Below are 23,935 nucleotides of genomic sequence, written 5' to 3' on the forward strand. Positions count from 1 at the left end.
TTAAATATTTACTTTGAAAATACTGTTTTTTGTTCCTGCAGGGTTGATGAGTTCAAGATGAGTAAAGCTTCCTGTGAGTACTCAAACTGTCCTCCCATCCATCAATCAAGAACAAAATCTGATCTTAAAATGGACCAGTGTTAATCTGGTCTAAACAGTAATAATACATTACTGTCAAATGTATTATTACATTGTAGTTGAAGCTTTGTAAAAACAGAAAACATGTAACCACATCTGTGAGTGGACATTACACCCTATCACACACTTCTATACTTTTATTTATCTATCATGATTGTTTTTTGTTTTTTTGTGAGCTGCCCAGTTTCAGAGAGGGTTTTCGGGTTATAGCAGACTAACAAATCCTCTTAAAATTGGCTCTGAAACAGGAAATCAAGGGAAAAAGCTCTGAAACACTAAAATATACACCCCTCGTGTGCAGATCATGAAAACCTTGAAGGGGAGTGAATCAGAATTTGAATCACGTTATTTATTTGGACCAATCCCCAGAACTATGAGCACACATCATATGGAGGAAAGCACTCAAACATCCTGTAGCTGTGATCTGCAAAGTGATCTTAAATCTTTAAAATGCCAAATTCTTCATATCATCTGTTGCCGATCTTTTCATTAGGTGTTTCCGGTGTAAAACCAGACACGCAGCCTGGTTTGTCGGAGGACAACACAAAGATGATCATGGTGAGCTTTCAGATATTTGAAGACTCTCAAGCATAGATTTAACAAGCCTCTGTTGTACATTGATACTTTTTCTTAACCCTTGTACAACAAACTGTCAGCACATGAACTCATTCATCACTGTACATGAAAGCTTTGTGTTATCAGAATGCATTCAGGTTTTGTTCTCATTCATAGTAAAATATAATTTTTGGACAGTTGTTTACCCTTTTTTCTACTTATTGTACAGATGATTAACAAACTGCACAACACAAGTTTTTCTCCAAATAATGTTCAGGTATTTGTCCTAAAACCTGTAATGTTGCTGTTTTCAGTCAATTTTCACACCTGAAGTCTACAGTGAATCTGCATATATCTGCTACAGGTAATCTTTAAAAACATTTAAGTCTTCATGTATATGTTTGTTACAGCTTGTGTCCATGTGGTGAACTACATCTTCCCCCTCCTGTCGTCGCACTTTTCTTCTGTTGTAGTTAAAGCTTTAGATGTGGCCTCTCATGTTTTGTGTTAAAGTGTGGGAGACTAACCAGTTTATTGATCTGATGAAATCACCTACAGAACTGAAAAATGAGAGAGGATGTTGGGGGGATTACATTTTGTCCTTTATCTCACTTCTTGAGGATAAAGGATAAAATCCTGCAAACTTTGGGAAATGATATTCAGAATAATGATGATGAAGACGTACTGCTGATTGCAAAAAAATTTCACATGCAGGTTGGAAATGGGATAAAGTACAAAAGGAAATAAATATAATGCAACAAGCATGCAGAAAACTGGGACAGTAAAGTCATAATCTCTTAAATTAAAACATTTAAAAATATGAAATAGAAATAATAACCACCTCCTGTAAATGGATAGTATATAGCTGCAAGCTAGGAGTGACTGAGACATTGACTAACTGATCCACCTCTCCTGGATCTACAGTGAGGACATCAGGTTTTCATTCAGACTGGATATGTGTGGCCAAATCGATGCAAAGGCAGCAAAGGTGATCCAGACTGAAGAATAGAGATTTACAGGGCAGCTACAAGTATTTAAGTATACCACAGGCTAATACAAACTATGATAAAGATGCAGCAAGGTCAGCCACAGCCAAATACCTCCAGAAAGTAAGACAGTTACAGACAGCTGAATGGTAGGACTGAGGTCTAAGCCATCAATAGATATGCCCTACTGGTCATCAGATACGCAGCTGGAATAATGAGCTGTTGGAAGCAGAAGATAAATGCCACTGATGTCAAAACACAAATGCAAAAAAGCCATCACAGGGGCTCTGATCATGGCACCACAGTCCCTAAGCACAAAATCCATAGAGGCACTAGTCTACCATAGCCGACAGGGCCCAAGTTGTTTAAAAGTGCCCTGGAGATTATCCAGCACACACTAGCAGAATTTAGATGGAGACTGGGACAGCATACACTGAGACTCATAATCAATGGGATGGGGTAGTGTACAGGAACATCTGTACTACATGTGGACAACAAATCCTGAACTCCTGATGAAAGATGGTTAAAAACAACAGGCAGGATAGCCGCCAGGATTCCATACATTGTCTGATTGTGAGGCATCCCCACTGACACTTAAATATCTCATAAGTATCCAATGAAAGGCATGTGGGTTCAGTGCCAGTGCCAGAGTCACATGATAAAAATCATGCAGCAGCATGAAATGCAAATAAAGGACAGTTGATTAAAAATTGTTGTATATAAAGAATGTTTCTTCCTCAGTCTTTCTCTGCTGAGCAATCTGTGAATCTGTGATGTTTTTAACAGATTTAAAAAGCTAGTAGTCATCTTAAATTGACTTTTGCAATTAGTCCAAATTCCCCCATGATAACTTAATAAATTTTACCTTTTATGTTTTTTTAGAAGGATAATGCATGTATGCATTGATTTATTGTTTCTGCCATATCAACAAATTAGCTAAAAGATTTTCTGCAATATCCATCTCATCTTTTTAACAGCAGCGTCGTATGTTACTGCTATATTTTTTATATTCTTTACAGACTTTTTCACAATTTTAATAACATCTCTGGTTGAGACGGTACTCATCAAAATATTGTTTGTTTTTGCCAAAGTCATATGATGCATGAAACACCCTTTGTTATTGTTCATGTGCTGCCAACTTCACCTCTTTCTTGTGAATGTGTCGTGGGAATGCTGGATTAACTTAGCTAGATGATAACCAGTGTTGTTCTTGTGGTTTCCTGATCATCAGTATAGTGTGTCGTATAACCCCAAAGGTTGATTCTGTTCATCTGGATGTAACTTTTTTATTAGTTAATACATGAGCCGGGCACAGAAAGGGATTGCCAAAAAGACCAGAGGTGCAAAACACCAGCTACTGGTAGACAGAGCAGTCACCTGAGACTGCAAGACTAGGCCAAACAACCTGTGCACTGCCTGGATTGATTACAAGAAGGCCTATGACTCAATGCCCCACACCTGGATCCTGGAATGTCTAGAACTATACAAGATTAACAAGGACCCTAAGAGCCTTCATCAGGAACTCAATAGGGATGTGGCGTGCAACAGTAGAAGCCAACTTCAAGCCAATAGCACAAGTCAGTATCAAGTGCAGGATCCTACCAAGAAGATGCTCTGTCCCCACTGGTGTTCTGCATAGGCCTGAACCCCCTCAAGGAGATCATTGCCAAGACTGGCCACGGATACCGACTATGGAACAGAGCAATCATCATCAGCTACATGGATGACATCAAGCTGTATACCAAGAGTGAACAAGACATCATTTCACCGATCCACACCACCTTTGGTTGCCATTTTTTAAGCCAATATGATAACCTTATCCCACTAATGCTGTGGAGGTCCAGCTTTTCAGATCCAATTCAAATCAAATCACTCATAATGATTCTCTGGAAAACAGTAGAATTCTCAGAACATAGTTTATATAACATTGTTATACAGTAGAACAGTACATTGATAGCAGAAATAACACATAGAAAGCAAAGCAAATGAAAACTGAAGTAACCCCAGGGTGTAAAGCCTTAAAGCACAAACCGAAAACACACACAAAAACAGGAAAGAAGCAGCACTGGGGCATATCAACCCTCCTCTTATATAGGATCAGTGACCCCTCCTCCTGCCATCGGGTACCCTTTCATCATTTGTTTTTTCTTTCCATCTTCCACTTATGATACAACTCTGCACCATCTTCGCCTTCTGGCGTTTGTGGCGATAACCAGAATCCCAGGTACATGGCCTGCAAAGGACAGATTTATTTGCTTATAGAAACATTGAAAGGGCTGTACACGTCTGCATTACAGCCCTTTAAAGGGCTTCCTGCCTTTCCTTTACCGTCATTTAAAGAGCTGCCTGCTTTTGCGTTACAGTCATTCAGAGAGCTGTATGCTTCTGTTTTACAGCCACTTAAAGGACCGTAGGAATTTGTTTTACAGCCACCCGAACAGCTGCATGATTCTGCTGCCCAGTTAAAGGCAGCTGCAAACAGAAAAGAGGTCCTATGCATATACTTAGCAGTGCCAAACTGAATTAACCCTTTGTTGGACTAGTCACAATTGGCCATAACGCTATCAAAGGTTTCTTACTGATCCTCATTGTTACAGTTTTAAATAGCATTAATCAACGTGTTCATACAACAAGTGGCACAAATCTTTCATTAATACAGAGCTTCCCAAAATGTTGGGCCCGCAGTATGAAAAGGGGAATAAAAAAAAACAAAACGCTTGGACACTGCTAGCATAGGGTGCCTACACAAACGCAAAGCAGGAGATGAAGCATAGTTGAATATGTTTCTAAACCAACTTCATTCTAAGCCAAAGACTAGAAAATATGGTGAAGCATATCTGCCCTTTGGTTTCACAGAGAGGCATTTTTTGAAAAATGTATTGATAGAAATGTTGAATATTATTACACAGGAAAACAACAACTACACGTAAAGTAATCACACCATGACGCCTCGGCCTTTCTAGATGGAGGGACAGTAACTGTGTGTGTATATACACACACAGTTAGCGTGTAAAACCTGAAGATAGTCAGATTAACAGTATTTTGTCTCTATCTGCCATTCTGCAATTAATCTCATGTAAACAATAATGTGGCACACAGCGTAACGTGAAAAAAGGCACATACCTTTGACGTTGCGTGACAAACTCTGAATTCCTCGTCCACACGTAAATGCAAAAAAGGAGTTTTAAAAAACCTCCGTTTTCTGTGATTCAAAACGCCGTTTACAAAACAGCTGGACAAAAACAGCTGCTTTTCAAAAATACCCGTGTAGGTGTGGACGTAGCGTAGAGTTAGTAGGTGAGGTGTGAAATCGCAATGGAGCAAAATATGGGTGTGTGTGGTTGGAGAATGTGTTTGTGCGTGGGTGGAGGGGGGGGGGGATTTTACTTGTAAAACAAAGGGAGGCCGAGCAAAAAAAGTTTGGGAACCACTGCATTAATACAATGGTAGATATATTTAACCTAAATATTTGGGGCATGTGATTTAAACATGCAAGCTAAATGCTTAACACAGTGACTCCACTATATAAGCACTTCTTTGTGAGTATGCATAGTATATATGAGTATATATGATTACACACAATTTATGTGAGTAATTATGATTACCTATCTAGTGTACACAGGTATATATATTGTATTTTCTGCACTGTAAGGTGCACATAAATCCTTTCCATCCATCCATCCATTTTCATCCGCTTTATGCGAGGCCGGGTCGCGGGGGCAGCAGCCTAAGCAAAGAGGCCCAGATCTCCCTCTCCCCAGCCACCTCCTCCAGCTTATCCGGGGGAACACCAAGGCGTTCCCAGGCCAGCCGAGAGATATAATCTCTCCAGCGTGTCCTGGGTCTGCCCTGGGGCCTCCTCCCGGTGGGACATGCCTGGAACACCTCACCCAGGAGGCGCCCAGGGGGCATCCTTGTCAGATGCCCAAACCACCTCAGCTGGCTCCTTTCGATGTTGAGCAGCAGCGGCTCTACGCTGAGCCCCTCCCGGATGGCCGAACTTCTCACCCTATCTCTAAGGGAGAGGCCAGCCACCCTTCGGAGGAAGCTCATTTCCGCCGCTTGTATCCGCGATCTCGTTCTTTCGGTCACTACCCACATCTCGTGGCCATAGGTGAGGGTAGGGACGTAGATTGACCGGTAAATTGAGAGCTTCGCTTTTACACTCAGCTCCCTCTTCACCACGACGGACCGGTGCAGCGTCTGCATTACTGCAGCTGCAGCCCCAATCCGTCTGTCGATCTCCAGCTCCCTTCTCCCATCACTCGCGAACAAGACCCCGAGATACTTGAACTCCTCCACTTGGGGCAGGAACTCATCCCCGACCCGGAGTGGGCACTCCACCCTTTTCCGGCTGAGAAGGGTTAGGGTTAGGGTCCTTTAATTTTCTCAAAAATCATTAGTGCACCTTATAATCTAGTGCGCCTTATGTATGAATTCTGGCTTCTGCTTACTGACCTCGAACCGATTTTATGTAGTACATGGTGCTCAAAAATCTGTCAAAAAATGTTTTAGTATGACTTTGGTAAGCTACGAAGCCGCACCGCTTGATGGATTGTCGGAGCATTGCAGCTGCCGTAGTCAGGAGCCCTATATAGGATTGTCCGCGGGTTCCCATGTTAAATGCCCATATAGGTGTTATGTTAGGAAAATTTGGGAACTAAATGGGCCCCAACTGGGCAAAGTACACAGAAACCCACCTAGGCCCCATCTTTCAAGTTTTTTGTGGGTACCATGCGGGTACCACAAAGGCTAAAAAGTGGGTTTTAAGTGGGATTGTCTGCGGGTTCCATACTGTCCCCATTTTATAAGCCCATCTCGGTGTTATATTGGTAAAATCTGGGAACTAAATGGGCTCCAACTAGGTAAAGTACACTGAAACCCACCCGGGCCCCATCTTTCAAGCTTTTTGTGAGTACCATGTGGGTACCACAAAGGCTAAAAAGTGGGCTTTAAGTGGGTTTGTCCACGGGTTCCGTAATGGCCCCATTTTATAAGCCCATTTTGGTGTTATATTGGTAAAATCTGGGAACTAAATGGGCCCCAACTAGGTAAAGTACACTGAAACCCACCTAGGCCCCATCTTTCAAGTTTTTTGTGGGTACCATGCGGGTACCACAAAGGCTAAAAAGTGGGTTTTAAGTGGGATTGTCTGCGGGTTCCATACTGTCCCCATTTTATAAGCCCATCTCGGTGTTGTATTGGTAAAATCTATATTGGTAAGTTCTGTAGTTGCATCTTACTTCTAGTTTGAATTGGCTAATTTCTGGCACTGGGTGGGCCCCATGTAGTAAAACAGTCACAAAATCAATTTATCAGATGGCCAATACGGATTCTGTGACACAAAGACACCAAATATATTAAGGCTGGTGAAATATGAATAAAACCATTTCAAAAATCACGAGGGTACACAAAACAACATTTTTCACATTTATTTTGTCCAACAACTGTGATTTTACGTAACTGTATTCCAAAGTGTGTAAACTTTAAAAAAAACTAGAAATGTCAAACTACATCAAAATTCTTCAGATATTTGGAACTGTAACAACATGGGGGAAAAGTCAGATGGAAAACTCAAAAGCTTATCTTGAATCAGCAGGGTTTCTTTTTTTGTTTTTTTACAGAGCCGTAAGTCTATTTTGTACCTTTTGCAGCCCTCAGTCCTCCTCTGTCTTTAGCTCCAGTGAACCACTTGGACAGAGCCTTCCCTGCTTCTTGCAAGTTGACTTTTGATGGTAAATAATTCTTCTTCAGTGCCTCTGCAAATGACGAAGAAAATGGGCAAGCCAAAGTAAAGTTAATCTTAGCTTACTTCATTTGGTGATGATTTGCAAAGAACAATGTTTATTTCACTTTCTTGCCTCAAAAAATATATACAAATTGCATGATAACCAATCTCAGTTACACTTTCAAACACTTTATTAAAAACGTTTAGTTTTCTAAAGTTCAAATGTCTCAAGTGAAACTAACTTACAATACACAACATTAAAAAGACGCAAATCTCTGAACTTTTTTTCCCATGTCGGCCAAGCATGTTGTACTCCACAGCTAGCTCAGGTGATATGAGGAATTTCATCATCCTTCTTGTGGCATCGTCTACACTTGTTCCCCCTGTATATGCTACCATGGAAACCTAAGGGGAACATACAAAAAGGACAGATTAGATACTGGCATCTGGTTAGGATGTCTCTCTGGTGAGGTGTTTTGGGCACGTCCCACCAGGAAGAGACCCATAACACCCAGGACATGCTGGAGGGACTATGTTTTTCGGCTGGCCTGGGAATGCCCTGGGATTCCCCCGGAGGAGCTGGGCCAAGTGCCTGGAGAGAGCGAAGTCTGGGCCTCTCTACTTAGTACCAGATTGGGTTGCGGGGGGCTGCAGCCTAAGCTTAAGATAATGGACCAAGAATGGAGGACAAATGGACGCTTTACATATTACTTAATGTTTACTGTGTGGTGATAAAAAAAAAAATATGGTAGTAAACATAAGCTAAACTAAAAAAATTAATTGCGGTTCCTTAACCCTTTATCCCCAATAATTTTATGCAGGATAACCGGAATTATATATTGTTTTAGCTTTAAAAGTGTCACAAAATCCGCTGTGAGTGTGTGTGCTTTTGTCCCTTTTTTCAGTATTACTACTACTTCACACATAAAGACTAGACAATATGGTGAAGGGTTAGGGTAGTTTTTTTCCTCTACTGTATACTATATGAGTGTAATCAGGGATTAATGACAGAAAAAAAAAAGAAATTAAAACATTGCCGTTTTTACTGAAAAAGGCAATAAAAATGTACATGAATAAAATATTTAAATTAGTCAATTTGAATTAATAACTCTAAAACACTGGATAAAATCAAGTATTTGACCCTGTGGTTTATTTTCGGACATCTCTTTTTTTTTCTAAAAGTCCAGGCGTGTTGGGCCCCTGGTAGAGCTCAGTTTTGACAAGACATGTTTGGAAAAACCTGTCGCTTTTTGGGGGCTAAAGGGTTAAAATACATAGAAATTGGCCAATATTTGTATAAACTATCATAGAACAAAATTAAAAAGAATCTTTATCTGTTATCAGAATCAAATGTTTGATTAGAATAAAAAATTTAACTTTCTGGAAGATTTCTCGTTACATCTGTCATAAAAGTAACAACAACTCAGAAAAGAAACATGATAGCAACAGAAAAATATGATAGCAGTGTGATGTGATGGTTCCTGGCCAGATTTTTATACATATTATAAGCCCTGTGACACAAAAACCACTGAACTCGGACACACACAGACTGTTTTCCTTCGTGGTAATGAAGGAAAAAGTTGTTGCTTAAAAATAAAACAATAAATTTTTAATTAATAACATCAGCAGAAAGCCTTGTTATTAATTAGATGTACAATTTCTATAGAATAGGAAACAACTCAGTTCATTTTTGATCATATCAATACCAGCATATTACACAACTAGTGATGGGATTTCTGGCTCTTTTTAGAGAACCGGCCCTTTCGGCTCCCAACCTTCTCTTCAGGTTGTTTTGTTGCTTTAATTAATTTATTATTAACAACAATATAAAATTATGCACAAAAGTAATTACTAATGTAAAAAAAAAACCCTGTGGTTTTATTTATATATGTTTTTATATATAAATATATATGGTAGACCCTAGAGACAAAGCACGTAGAAACTCCAAAAAAGCACGTACAAACTCCAAAACCCATTTCTAGCGTTAACTGAACTTCCAAAAAAGAGCTACCTAGATCACTTAAATTACACAATTGAAAGTATATGTGGATTCTTTGTGTATTTATACACAAGCACTCATATATATTCAAATAATTCCAAAAAATGTTCATTTACCTTTTATTACCACACACCAAATCCGGTTGTTGGTACTTCCTGGCTTTTGTAGCCACTAGGTAACAAAAGCTCAACACTGCGCCTAGCATCCTGGAGCACTTCTGTTGTGTTTTGTACGTGCTTCGGAGTCTATACATGCTTCAGAGTTTTTACGTGTTTTGGAGTTTGTACATGCTTCGGAGTTTGTACGTGCTTTGTCTCTAGCGGGCACCGTAAATATACTTTTATTTATTCACTCCACATAAAATATAATAAATAAATCATATAACACAAAAACCAACTATTCACATTTCAACTTTTAACTGTTTAAATTTTCAGCTTTTTCCTTTTAAACAAATTTAAAGTGAAACAACACAAAACACTGCAAACCACAACACAATTAAATATAAATTAAAATATGAAAACAAAAAGAAGATGCACATTCTCTGTCATATGGGCCTGCATGAATAAGCTAATCCTTTATCATCCGCAACTGAAAATAGTTTTGGATGATTACTATACCTTTCTTATGTGACGTTTTTGTCCCTGGCTCTCTTACTCTCTCTCTCTCCCTCCCGCTCTGTTCCTGTGCTACTGCGAGTGTAACTAGCGCCCCTCCCCCCCTCTTCCCAGCGCAAACCACAAGGCTCGCGTGCCGAGTGAAGCGGAAAAAAGTGTGAGAGAGAGAGGGTGAGAGAAAGAAAAACAACCCACGGCTCCCAATAAGGAGCCGGCTCGCATCGTTCACTTCAAAGAGTCGGCTCCAACACATCACCAACAACCATGATGAAAAACGCTCATCTGCTTCCATCACCATCAGCTGATTAACACTGAGCTGCTGCAGTCCACACCATCAAACTAATTTAGTGTTTAATGTTATGTTATTTAATGCTTGTATTTTTAAATCGTTACCAGAGCTTAAAGACTGTAGATGTTCACACCTGCTGGTGGAAAACCAAGCTCAGAGCAGTATTTTTTTTTATAACAGGAAATTAAAATTTCTATTGGTTACCGTGTTTATTACCACTTTTATCAGAAATTTACTTCTTATAAAATATGTGTAACCACGGTAACATCTGTCCCCACTTCCGCCAGTCCCTTTATTGTGGCGGGAATGAACCCCGTATAACTTCCGGGTCAATCAGCTGCATCTTCCCTGCTTCCCTGGCTGCTGTTGTCCCTGTGGTTGGCGTACTTGTCAGATATTGACAAATTTTACACTGCATACTAGTTGACAGCGTGCAATAACCCGGCCGATTCATTCATCTTTACACCACCTCACAATCGACTCAACGGTGAGTTATTTGTTTGTTTTGTTTGGTCGCAATCAATGTACATGCGGAGCGGCGGTCGCACATCCTAAAACGCCGGTAAGCTGATTCTAGGCTAGCGACAGTAAGTGCAATTACTGGTTTTATTTATTGAATATTGTTGTTTTTGTTTATTCTACTATGGCCGGATGTTGAATTAACGTATCCAGAGTTGAACGAGTGATTTGATTTCTGTAGTTTTGTCCGTTTTGCTTGTTTTTTGTTACTTTTCTGATGAAATGCCAAAACGGCCTATGAGATTTTGCATTGAGTTAAATTCCATTTAGATTATTGAATCTGTTGCGCAACATCTGTGATTAAATGAGTTTTGTAAATATATTTGAATAACTTTGGATAATGTTTATTAGCTTTATTGCTGATATACTTTGATGGGACCCATGATAATGTTTTTCTTTGATTTGATAAGTTCAAAGAAAAACATTTGAACCGGTTTATTGAAATCAGCTAGTGAACACATCAATCACTTTATTGAACTACACGCCTTGCACTCTTGTGAGCTCTGGTTACTAACAACAGGTGTGAATGTTTGGAGTCCAAAATACAGATAAAGATTAGAATAACAAGGCAATGTAAAATCAGTTTAATGCAGTTGACAGTAGCAGCTCAGATGGAAATCAGCCAATTGTGAGGGGAGCAGAGGACCAAAACTGTCAGAGTTGTGGGACAAGTGAAGAGAACACTGTTGGGATTATCGTTAGCATAAAAGATGGAAATTTAAATAAATGTTAAATTTTAAAATTGCCTCCTGTCCCTAAATATATATATATAGATATATATATATATATTAGGGGTGCAACGATACACAAAATTCACGGTTCGGTTCGGTTCGATACTTTGGTGTCACGGTTTGATATTTTTTCGATACAAAAAAAATGTTCATGCCTTTTTATTAATTTGTCATTTATTAAATTTTCACGGCACATTCTGCACCACATCTCTGTGCGTTCATCATTTGTTTGAAGCCAGCTCACCTCCTGCAACCACTTTTCCGAGAATACGCGCTTCTTTTGTGGTTCGGACTCCTTCTGACATTTCTTTGGAGGTGGAGGAACATCACAGTAATTGCTTAAAGGAGCTTCTTCGACATCTTTAAGAGTTCTAAACAAATGTCTGTCCTCCTCCTGAAAATCTTATGTACGCAAACACGCGTTGCAACTTCTTATCTTGTGCGGGTTTTTATTTTGACAGCGAATGCGCACCTGCGGACCACTTATGTGTAGCCCTGGTTATTTAGCTCGTCATATTGCAGCCACAGAAATTCTTTTGTCCATGAAACCATAAAGCTGCACTTTCTTTTTTCCTTATAGTCTGATTTGTCATAACCTTTCCGTTTTGTGGTAAGCTTTTCTTTGGCTGTCACTTCTTCACCCTGACCTGTCTTATTTGGCTCAGCAGAACTAAAATATATATCCTGCTGCTTTTACACACGCACTCACATAACGCTCAGCGATTCTCTGCGCGATCAACCTCTCACATGTTTAAGCTGCGGGAGATTTCACTTGTCATGTTTGCATAGTAAGCTAACGATTGATAAGACGATGTCAGAGGAATTGGTGCGCAAATTATCATCACTCACCAATCAGTACTGTCGCTCTCTATACACAGTTCACGCGATTGCAAAGTGAAAGCAAAAAACAAGCGCAAATTCAAACGCGATTTCAGTATGTCACATATTGACAGTGGCCGATGCCAATGACATAATTACCCAGCTACATTTCCGAAAGAATGCAAAAGCATTGACATATAGTTTTCCTTCCTACGATAGGCCGACGGGCAGGGCAGAGATTGATTTTGGTAGCCCGACTAGAAAAAAGCCCCAGGACGTCGGGCTAGCGATTTTGCGAGCCCTGTATCTGATTGAGGAATCACTCATCTTTGGAAAAGAGAGTTTATTATGGAGAAATGTCTCTTTCCAAAATAAAAGCTATACTATACGCTTCTTCTGGGCTATATTCTCAGCAGCATATTAAACATATCAGGTCCCCATAAGGAGAATCATGTGCTAACGGCTGTCTAAATGACTCGGGTAAAGTTTGTAGCATGCCTGCTTGTTTTTGTCTGCTTCCACTTGTCTTTGCACTAGGATGATGTCGGAGTAAATGTGCAGTCATATTGGTTGTGTTCCCACTAGTGCTGTCAGCGTTAATCTGAAATGACATTAACGTCACAACACGGCAAATCTCCGTTAACGAGCTACCGCGGATCGCCTCATGAGTGGGGCTGGAAGACGTCAACACATTAACGAGCTAACTGCGCTAACACACTAGTTCCCACCAATTGAGCATTGCTGGCACATCCAACATACTGTTTTACTTTTGTCCATGACGCGCTTACCTTCAGGGTCATACATCACATGAAAACCAAAATAGTTCCAAACGCCAGATCTGAATGAGGGTGGGGGAGGTTCAATTTGCCATGTTGCAACTAGCCTAGCTTCTGTCTCGCTAGCTTGCCCTGCGCTCAGTGAATCTGTGTTCCACTACTCCGCCTAGGCTGCACTGTCGAGCGCAGATCCACTGAGCGCTCAACACAGACAGCATCTTCAGAAGGAAAGTTGATAAAATAAATTAAAAATGTTGTATCGTTCGATACATATGCATACCGAACCGAAAGCACTGTATCGAACGGTTCGATATCGATACGAGTATCGTTGCACCCCTAATATATATATATATATATATATATATATATATATATATATATATATATATATGGGTTAGGGTGATCCATGATCCTATATTTCATGAGGGACCTATGGATTCTTCGATACCCAACATCCACAATGACGGCGAAACAACTAGTAGCTCAGTGTTCCAACATTCGAAAGAAGGGACTGCTTTCACAGCTAGAGATTGACGAGGTACAACATAAATTCTACGGCAAGGAGGAGTCAGGACGCCAGGTCAGGGGGGAGATATCATCACCCCCACCTGAGATTGGGTACAAAGCCCCAAGTGTGGTAGGAGAAGGATTGTTGAGTGCGAGAGGAACTGACCTGAAATATAGGATCATGGCCAAGCTTGAAACCTGGATCCCCCGAAGCTGGTTACCAAGATTACATGAAGTACCCTCAGAAGGTCTGCTAGAGGATGTTAATGCAGCACTACGGACAATACCTACAACCACGATTACCGACACTAACAAGTTGATCTACAACTTGTTAATGTCAGCACATAACAGCAGGGTGTAAGATGCTAGCAGGCAAGGCATACATGGAACGCCATAACCAAGTGGCAGGCATAGTGTACAGGAACATCTGTGCCGAGAATAACCTGGAAGTCCCGAGGTCAAAATGGGAAATGCCCCCAAGGGTGGTGGAGAATGACCGAGCTAAGATCCTGTGGGACTTCCAGATACAGACAGACAAAATGGTGGTGGCTAACCAACCGGACATAGTGGTGGTAGACAAACAGAAGAAGACGGCCGTAGTGATCGATGTAGCGTTTCCGAATGACAGCAATATCAGGAAGAAGGAACATGAGAAGCTGGAGAAATACCAAGGGCTCAGAGAAGAGCTCGAGAGGATGTGGAGGGTGAAGGTAACGGTGGTCCCCGTGGTAATCGGACCACTAGGTGCAGTGACTCCCAAGCTAGGCGAGTGGCTCCAGCAGATCCCGGGAATAACATCGGAGATCTCTGTCCAGAAGAGCGCAGTCCTGGGAACAGCTAAGATACTGCGCAGGACCCTCAACCTCCCAGGCCTCTGGTAGAGGACCCGAGCTTGAAGGATAAACCGCCCGCAGGGGCGTGCTGGGTGTTTATACATATATATATATATATATATATATATATATATATATATATATATATATATATATACTGAATACCAGTAAAAAAGAAAAAGAAGTAATGCACTCCTTTCAAGGATGCCCCAAAGACCATCACTTTTCAAAATAATAATAATAATAACAAGTAATACAAATAATATGAAAGTTACTTACATGTCAAAGATGGTGTTTGTGATCTTGAACAATCTAAACGTGATAAGGAAATGAAAGAAAGTGCATGAGAAAAAAAATACAAACATTTTAATTTTTTCCCAGGATAATTCAATATAAAAGATTTTCTTACTAAACAAAATGAACAGTGTAATTAAAAGTCTGAAAGGCACTGCATGTGTTTATATGGTAAACTGACTAATTCAAGCAGCAAGCAGTGTATCTAACTAGCTGACAGATTTTAAAGTCACAGGAAGATATATCAAAATGGTGACTTATGCCAGAACAAATGACTTGACAGACATAAATCCTAAATTTCCTTTAAGTAAAAAATTGGTGACATAGTAATAAGTCCCTAGTGGTTTTCAAGTTATTACATCGCTTGTTAATTTTTTATTAAATGATTAAGAAGCCAGATGACTTCAAAACATTTACAAATTACTATAAAACACTATCTAAACTTCAAAACAAATGCCAAAATCTCCAAATTAAAAGTACTCGCAAACTATAAAAATATGATTATACTTAAAAATATGAAAAAACTAATTTAGTGGAATTTTTTCCTGCTCAAGAATACATTAAACATGTACTGTTTAATTGAAAAGAACAAAGTTTGTGTACTTTTAGAAAGGATTATTAGATATTTGGGGGTACTATCCATAAAGAGGGTCTCGTACATTTACGAGCATCTAATTTCCTGGATTTGTTTAATAGGTCTTTGAACTTAATAATAATAATAATAATTATTATTATTAGCAAAAAGAATTTAAAAAACAGCAACAAAATGCTTAATAAATAATAATTGTTTTAAATTTAAGCTTTGTAATTGTAGCAGATTTGATTATGTCTGTAATTTTTTTTATTTAGCCCTACAGTAGTAAAAGCCATAAATGGGAGTTAGATGTATTACTAGTATTTTACACAGCATTCAGCTATATTAACATGTTCTGCATTTTCCTACTTCACCATCTGATCTGAACAGCTGCACTTTTTTAATAAATTAATAACCAAACATTTCTCAGTAACCAATAACTAGATGGAACAGCACAGTATCTAAGAGAGTGATCAGACGGTGTTTGAGCTAAAGAAGCTGTGTGTTTCTTTTGGGTGCTTTTTGCTCACTGATCCACCACCGTTTTCCTATAGTACAATGCATATCTGGTAACATTACCGTAAACGTGACCAGTAGGTTCACGTTCAGATCAGAAAACCGTTTCAGCTGCAGGCATCTACTGCTGTAATTTAAACAATCACCTCACCTCATGTTTTACACCCCTATAAGGTGAGCTTGCTACACTGCACATGTATTTTACTTGACATGTTATGACTAGCTCATGTTCAAACATTTAAAACACTATTCAGCCATTTTGTTTACTGGGTAGTGCATAACTGCCGAGTTACCTGAGCGGGAATCCACTAAAGCCAAAAAAATAATATTTTTTTAAATTGATTACAAATACCTTATAGGAAAACCTAAGAAAAGGTTGCAGAAGCACAGAAAAAAACTGCTGTGTACGTTATAGTATGTAAATTCAAAAACTGTATAGAGAGAATGGCGCAATGAGAACAGACATGAACTTTATTGAATAGAATATAGGCAGTAAGAGTTTTGTAATGAACTTTTAATCGTGTTTGCCAAAGACAATGACGGTAAATTAACCCAGTTCTACCTGCTAGCTAAAGATGTTATGCTTCTCCCCCTTATACCGTTTAGGACAACTATAGAAAGTTACTAAAATAACCATTGATGAAAACTTATCAAACTTTTAGTATTTACCTTTGTCATAGTTTTCGATTCTTTGGTATCCTTTTGTCTTCCACATTCTCAAATACCGGGGAAAGACCGCGAAGACTAGACGCTAGGTGGTGCAATCTGCTCCTCCCTCTTTTTAAATGAGGCAATAGGAGCTGCTCACATTAAAAACAACTTTATTTAAATAGTTATTTTACACCTGATACAAAAATTTTAAAAATCAAACAGTGCACAAGTTTAAAAGAACTATTTTATTTTTAAAAGTTTTTTAAGCATAGGGATGGTTAATATGTTTAAAAAAATTAATATATAATATTTGTCAAATAATTGTCACCCAAATCAACATCATAATAAAAATAGAATTAATCAAATATATGATAATGATAAGAATAATAATAACAGTTTACCTAAAAGCTCTTCTAACATTAGACTGCTTTTGAAAAGTTTCAATAGTGTCAATACACCATAAGGACAAGGGAGTTTCACAGTTGAAGTGTGACTGCTTGAAAGACCCCATTCCCTCTCCTTTCCAGTAGTTCAAAGAAAATATAAATTATTTCTGGTTATATAATTTGAGGGCAAAAGTTTGAAGAGTAATATTTTAACAGATCCGTAATATACTTCAGGAGCTTTACTGGATCCGATTAACCAAAACTTCCAACTTCCATGTAGCTAACTGTCTTTTCTCTAATACAGTAGAGTGAGTCTGATCTACTAAAAATCCTCAACTGCATGTTTGCTCAAGTAAATAGTCTTAATTGTTTGAACAACCAGTAATCCTTAATTTGCAAATGCCAAATCATTATTTTGTCTGTGTAATTCACTTTTATCTTAGGTTTTTTTTTGTATTTTTTGCTGTTCTTTTTTTTTTCTACTCTTATGTCTCTTTAAATTAATAATTATTGCTGCTGTGACAAGTGAATTTACCTAAGAAGAATCATGAAGTCCTTATTTTATCTTATCTGACCCTCACCAAGCGGCCTACCATGCAGAGCGCTGAAAGTTCAAATTAAGTACTTAAAATGAAATCTAAAATTAAAAATAACCAGTTCAAACCAGTTATTTGGAATAGTGTGCAGACTGTTTTTAGTAACATTGAATGTTCAAAAACACCACAGTTCCTATAGTCTCACTTGACAGCTGGGTTGTAGTGTCTGACAACACATAATATCTTGAGGTCTCAACGTGGACTTTGAGTACATTCGCTAGCCAAGGCTAAATACTGAGAGGGTCAAAAATGAAGGGTAAAGAACATCTGACTGTACGTAAAGATAGCAAAAGTGATAAACTGAGGTTGTGCCAAATATGTTAAAGTTAGGGTGATTTAGTCAAAGGAGCTTGCAAAGAAAAGCGTCTGGACTTCTTTAAGTTGCTTGAAGATGTTTCACCTCTCATCCGAGAAGCTTCTTCAGTTCTAAGGTCAAATGGTGGGGAGTCCCAGATTTAAACCTAGTGGGAGTATCTGTCACGGTTCGCTTGAGGACTCACACGCAGGACTCAGAGGCACAGTCAGTATTTATTACAGTTCCACCAGGTGTATATACAAACAGTGCAGGGGGTAGTGCTATATACAAAGCAGTGACAGGGAAAAAGGCTCCGGGGAAATCCAGGTAGGGAAAAGACACTCGCTCCTCTTCTGACTCTCTCCTATCGTGACCACTCTCTCCAGACGCTCACACAAAAGGAATCCGCTCGGGGAATGCAGGGTCATGTCCAGGGGATCTATGTACAGAAGGAAACACACGTTAGGGGTTTTGCGCAGGGAAGCAAAAGAGAACTTGCTCAGAGCCGGGCTGCACACACAATGATCCAGCGATGAGTAGAAGCCACTCCCTGGCTTAAATGCTGGCTGCACTGATGAGGCCCAGGTGTTTCCTCTTCAGAGGGGCGTAGGCCGAGGGCGTGAACCCACCATGAGTTCCACCCTGGCGAGAGAGAGAGCAAGAGAGAGAGAGAGAGAGAGAGAGCACTACTAGTCAGCGGCCTGCTGATCCCCTGGCCGTGACAGTATCCCCCCACAGAGGGACAAAAGGACCCCCTGATGATCCTCTAACCGCCTGAGGCAAGGTGTGAAACTGGGTGTGGGTCCCAATCAGCCAGGGTTTCGGGTGAGCTCATTGTGAAACCTGGCCCCACCTTATCATGCGAATTCCTGAGGTCAGATGGCCCAGGATGTGAGTGGGCGTTAAGGCGTCTGGGGAGGGAACTCAAAACTGGATTATAGATGGCAGACAGGTGTCGTAAGCCACCGCCTCTGTTCAAAGATGGTCGCTCACAGTGGACATAGATGGCTTCTTTCACTCCTCTTTCAAACCATCTGTCCTCTCTGTCCAAAATGTGAACATTGGCATCCTCGAAAGACTGTCCTTTATCCTTAAGATGCAGATGGACTGCTGAGTCTTGTCCTGTGGAGGTGGTTATTCTGTGTTGTGCCATGCGCTTGTGAAGTGGCTGTTTGGTCTCTCCAATGTAGAGGTCTGATCTTCTTTTCTGTGCCTCTTTGCTGACTTTAAGAACGCCCATTTAGGATAGCCGCACGTTTTGAGTGCTTCCTTTACATGTGTGTGTTCCTTCTTTTTTCCTTCAGGCTTAGAGGGAACATGTTCTGCCCGGTGGTGTAGGGTCCTAATTACTCCAAATTTGTGTTCCAGAGGGTGATGGGAGTCAAAGAGGAAGTACTGGTCCGTGTGTGTGGGCTTCCGGTAAACTTCGATTTTGAGGTTGCCATTCTCTTTAATGTGCACGGCGCAGTCCAGGAAAGGCAAACAGTTATCCTTTGTGTCTTCCCTGGTGAACTTGATGTTTTTATCCACAGTGTTAATGTGCGCAGTGAAGGATTCCACTTCTTGTGCCTTGATTTTGACCCAGGTGTCATCTACATATCTGTACCAGTGGCTGGGTACTCTTCCTTTGAAAGAGCCAAGCGCCTTCCTTTCCACTTCCTCCATGTAAAGGTTGGCTACAATAGGTGACACGGGGGAGCCCATGGCACAGCTATGGTTTTGTCTGTAGAAGCCTTCATTGTATTTGAAATATGATGAATTGGTACAGCCTTCGTTATGTCACTGTGACGAAATTGGCCTTAAAATGCAGCCTTTAAGGCTGCAGACCCTGAATTGGGATGCAGCCATAATGTGGTGGTGCACCATCTTGCTGGAAAAAGTCAGGGAACGTGCCAGCGTCAGTGCATAAAGAGGGAAACAGATCATCATGTAGCAAATTCAAATATCCAGTGGCCTTGAGGTTTCCATTGATGAAGAATGGACCCACTATTGTTGTACCCCATATATGACACCAAACCATCACTTTTGTTGTTCAAAAATTCTTGGAGGGATCCATCCAATGTGGGTTAGTGTCAGACCAATAGCGGTGGTTTGGTTTGTTAACTTCACCATTCACATAAAAGTTTGCCTCATCACTGAACAAAATCTTCTGCGTGAACTGAGGGTCCTGTTCTAATTTTTGTTTTGCCCATTCTGCAAATTCTGTGCGCCCATCTGGGTCATCCTCGCTGAGATGCTGCAGTAGCTGGAGTTTGTAAGGGTGCCATTTGTGAGTAGCTAATATCCGCCGAAGGGATGTAACTAATGCCACTCGCCAGTGACATGCGGCAAATGCTTGCTGAATGAAGCTAGGACAGCACCTGATGTTTCTTCATTAGTGACAGTTTTCTTGCATCCACATGTTGGCAAATCCAACATTGAACCAGTTTCACGAAAGAAAGCAGTTTACTAACTGTAGCATCGGAGATGGGTGGTCTCATAGGTTGTCTTGCATTGAAATCTGCTGCAATGACCCGGTTACTGCGTTCACCAGATATCAACACAATTTCGATCCGCTCCTCACGTGTTAACCTCTTTGACATGTCAATGGCTGTGAACACAGAGAAACTTGTAAATAACTCATGAAAGAATAAAGTTACGTTGAAACCAAGCACACCTTTTTTTGTGACATTACCAATAAGTTTGATGTGTCACATGGCCCTCTTCCTATTGAAAAAACAAAAGTTGTATCCAAGATGGCCGACTGCTCTCGTTTGGCTCTCAGCGAAGGCAGTTGCACTTTTTCTCCTCTCCTCCTTCCCCTTATCTTCCCTGCTTAGCCTCTTGTGTCCTTGTCTTGTCTCGTGTGTATTACTTTCTCTGGAACACTCTCTCACAGTCTGTTCTACATTTATATGGATACACCGTAATAACATGGGAAGGGTTGGTGATATTAAAGTCCTGTTTGTGGCACATTAGTATACGTGAGGGGGCAAACTCCTCAAGATGGGTGGTGACTAGGGCTGGGTGTCGTCACTGATTTCTAGAATCGATTCAATTCCGATTCACAAGCTCCCGAATCGATTCGATACACGATTCGATTTAATTCGATTCAATTCGATTCGATTCAATTCGATTTGAATCTGGGAAATTTTGAGAGTCAGAAATATTATAATTCAGATCAGTACATTTACATATTTTTGTATCTATAAAAAGGAAGCTGACACACGCAAGACTTTATCAAAGGTGTGAGCATCACAGCAGAGGCCTTTGTGTCAAAGTAGCTGAGGATAAAACACAGAAAAACATGAAGGTGGGGGATACAAGTCAGAGAACGGTTGCATTACAGAAAGACCACTGAAATGTACACTACAATGGGAAAGTACAAGAGGAAAAAAAGAGACCTCTACTCATAAGCGGCGGCCCTCAACATCAACCTTTCTCTTTTTTGTACAGTCGCCATGGCAGAAATGAGCAGAGAAGGGCGGGCTCGCAGCACAGGTGCAAGTAGCAGAAAAAATGTGCATCCACCATGTGGTGAAAAAAGGAATTACACATTTAAAGCCAGGATTTATTTATTCAGACTTAGAAAGTGAGCCATAAATTATACATAATTAGACTGAAGCTGTGGGCCAACCGCGGGCCGGACTTTGGACATGCCTGGCGTAACTGTATGTGTGTGTGTGTCCATAGTTCAGCTGAGACAGTGTCCTTCGCCCTACCAGGCTAAGTAAACAGTCTACCAGCCAACCCAGGTCGCCTTGCATAGAGTGGGAAGAACAGTCAAAACACAGTCATTATCAGGGAGTTTTTGTTCAGCTCCAGCCTTGAGCCCACAGCTGGCGCTGAAGAAATAGCTGCATTATGATGTTGATTTTTCTTTTATGCGAACAACTCATGAGAATTTCAAAGTTGTTCTTTAACACTCCGACACTGGTCTCTCAATCGCCTGTTGGAGAGCCGCGAGCTTCTCCATGATGATTTTTTTTTTTACCTGTCCTGTTTGGATCTTTAGCCATCAGAATTGTTGCCTGAAGGCCAAGAAAGATGCAAAGTGGCTTTACTTTACCAATTGGATCATCATGGCCTTGCCATATTGGTCCATTTTATTGACCTTTATTATAATTATGTATTTATTTTATTTTATTTTCGGTTGTTACAGACGGGACAGACATGACTGGGGTATTGGACAGGGAGAAAGAATGAAAGAAAGAGAGGGGGAGAAAGAAATGTATTTATTTATTTTACCTGCATCACCTGTTAAGAAAAAAAAAAGAAAACAAGCAGAAGAAGACGAGAGCAATAGAATAAACAACATCACGAGGATCTATGGGAATATAACAGTAAATACTAAATGTTAAACATTATTGTGCAGCACGTAAGATCGAAAGCGCACAGTGTGCTTTAAGGTAGGAGCCAAAAAGGGTGTAGCTTGTGTGTGTGAGCACCCGTGTGTACACCTTTGAGCATGAACGCGCTCGTTTTTAAAAGGTTCCTACATGTAATGATCTGTTAGAGGGTGTGGGGAGCCACAGCCCTGTCCACCAGGGCATGAAGCAGGTATGGAGGAGATCAAAACTCCAGACATCCAGAGGCCCTCAGAACACAAGAGACCAAGGAAGACCAACAGAGGGGCAGCCGCGCCACTATCCCAGAAAGAGCTGAGGAGAGTCCCAGATGAGGGGTCACTCAACAGTCGCGGAGCATAAGCCGGGGGGGGGGGTTGCAGTGACGTGCCCGTGAGCTCTGCCGGCAGCCAGCTGCGCCAGAGTGACCGAGCCCCAGGCCGAGAAGCCGAGGACACCCCACCTCCGAATTGGCCCGAGCGAGCCCCAGGCTCCAGGCCAGCAGCCACCAAGGAGTGAGCCGGTGTGTACCTGGACACCCATCCCAAGACACAAAGACCCACCAACGCACCGATGTCTGAGGGCGTCTGCCACTGGCAGGGGAAGTGGTGGGGGGAGATAGGCCTCCATACCTTGGAGGGCCTGAGATGTCCCCAGAGAGGTGGCGTCTGATACCCAACCTGAAATATAGACACAGACATACAGGCACACACAGATACAAACATCCATTCCCACCCTCATGCTCTCATATGCAATTACTCAACACTCACCCAACGTGGAGACAGACATAGAGAGACGTTGTACACACAATCACACTCCCCAAGCGTACTCTAAGCCCCGGGTCTAGGTACCCTTGCCCCTGGAGGGGGAAACTGCACCCAGACCCAGGTGGTGTTACCCTTTTCCCTGCGGTGGGGAGATGCAGACCTCCCCGACTCCGCAGCAGCAGGGAGGCCCCACATTCCAGACCCCAGTCGGACAGCCAACTCCTCCTCCTAGCCCTCCCGCTCCAGCAGGCCGCAGAGAACGGGGGTGTGAGACGACTCCAAACCTCCCTCCGCCTGCTCATATGTAGTGTTGATGCATGTGTGTTCTAAGGTGCATTTAAAACCCAGGAGGACATGGAGCTACCTGCCAGAGAGCAGCAAGTAAGTGCATAGCCCCTCCTGATAGCCCTCAATGTCTACGTGTATTTAAAATTGAGAGGTGGACAACGATGCCAGGGGTGAGGTGTACACCCTGATGGTAATTTGGGGTCCGTGTAGCGTGCCCACCCCCAAGATCCTATATGTATGTGTTATGAGAGTGTGAGTAATGTGAATATCTAAGTTGTGAGATAAAATTGAGGCACAGGCAACCAGAAGGGGTAAAAAAGGGGGGGGTGCCTCCCCTGCACCCTGGTGACACACCTGTACCCCAAGGACCTGCATGTGTGGGTGATTATGGTGGAGCGGGAAGAGGGGGGCAGCTGGAGATGGGGAGGGAAGGAAGGGAGGGGCAAGTGACCCCTCCCTGGGGCCAGCTGACCCCAGTAGGCACCCCCATACTCTGCAACTCACCAGGGAAAGGGGGCCCAGGCCCATCCGGACCGTGGCCCAGTACAGCAGCACCGCCTGGCCCCACAGAGCCTGGGACAGCCCATCCGACCCCATCACAGAGAAAACTGCACCCACCCCGTCATCCACTCATCTTCCAGACTACATGAGACAATAGAAGCCCAGGCTGAGATCTTCCTCCACCGCTCCTGTATCTCCCCCACCTGCAGAGTGAGTTCCTGAAGAGAGGAAAGCTCCTGCAAGATGTA

The 23,935-nt window shown here is 41.5% G+C and overlaps 1 protein-coding gene across 1 annotated transcript in view; it reads left to right on the forward strand.

Annotated features, from left to right (window-relative positions):
* Nucleotides 1–23,935, forward strand: part of LOC148100110 (uncharacterized) — a 58,694-nt gene that overhangs the window by 9,905 nt on the left and 24,854 nt on the right. The window contains exons 5-7 of the mRNA XM_087849801.1: nucleotides 42–73; nucleotides 632–696; nucleotides 1,008–1,057. Of these exons, the coding sequence (XP_087705927.1) occupies nucleotides 42–73; nucleotides 632–696; nucleotides 1,008–1,057 (147 nt within the window). The remainder of the gene's footprint in view (nucleotides 1–41; nucleotides 74–631; nucleotides 697–1,007; nucleotides 1,058–23,935) is intronic.

The sequence above is a fragment of the Neolamprologus brichardi genome, chromosome 13 (assembly GCF_056152115.1).
Source record: "Neolamprologus brichardi isolate AB-2024 chromosome 13, ASM5615211v1, whole genome shotgun sequence".
Lineage (NCBI taxonomy): Eukaryota > Metazoa > Chordata > Actinopteri > Cichliformes > Cichlidae > Neolamprologus > Neolamprologus brichardi.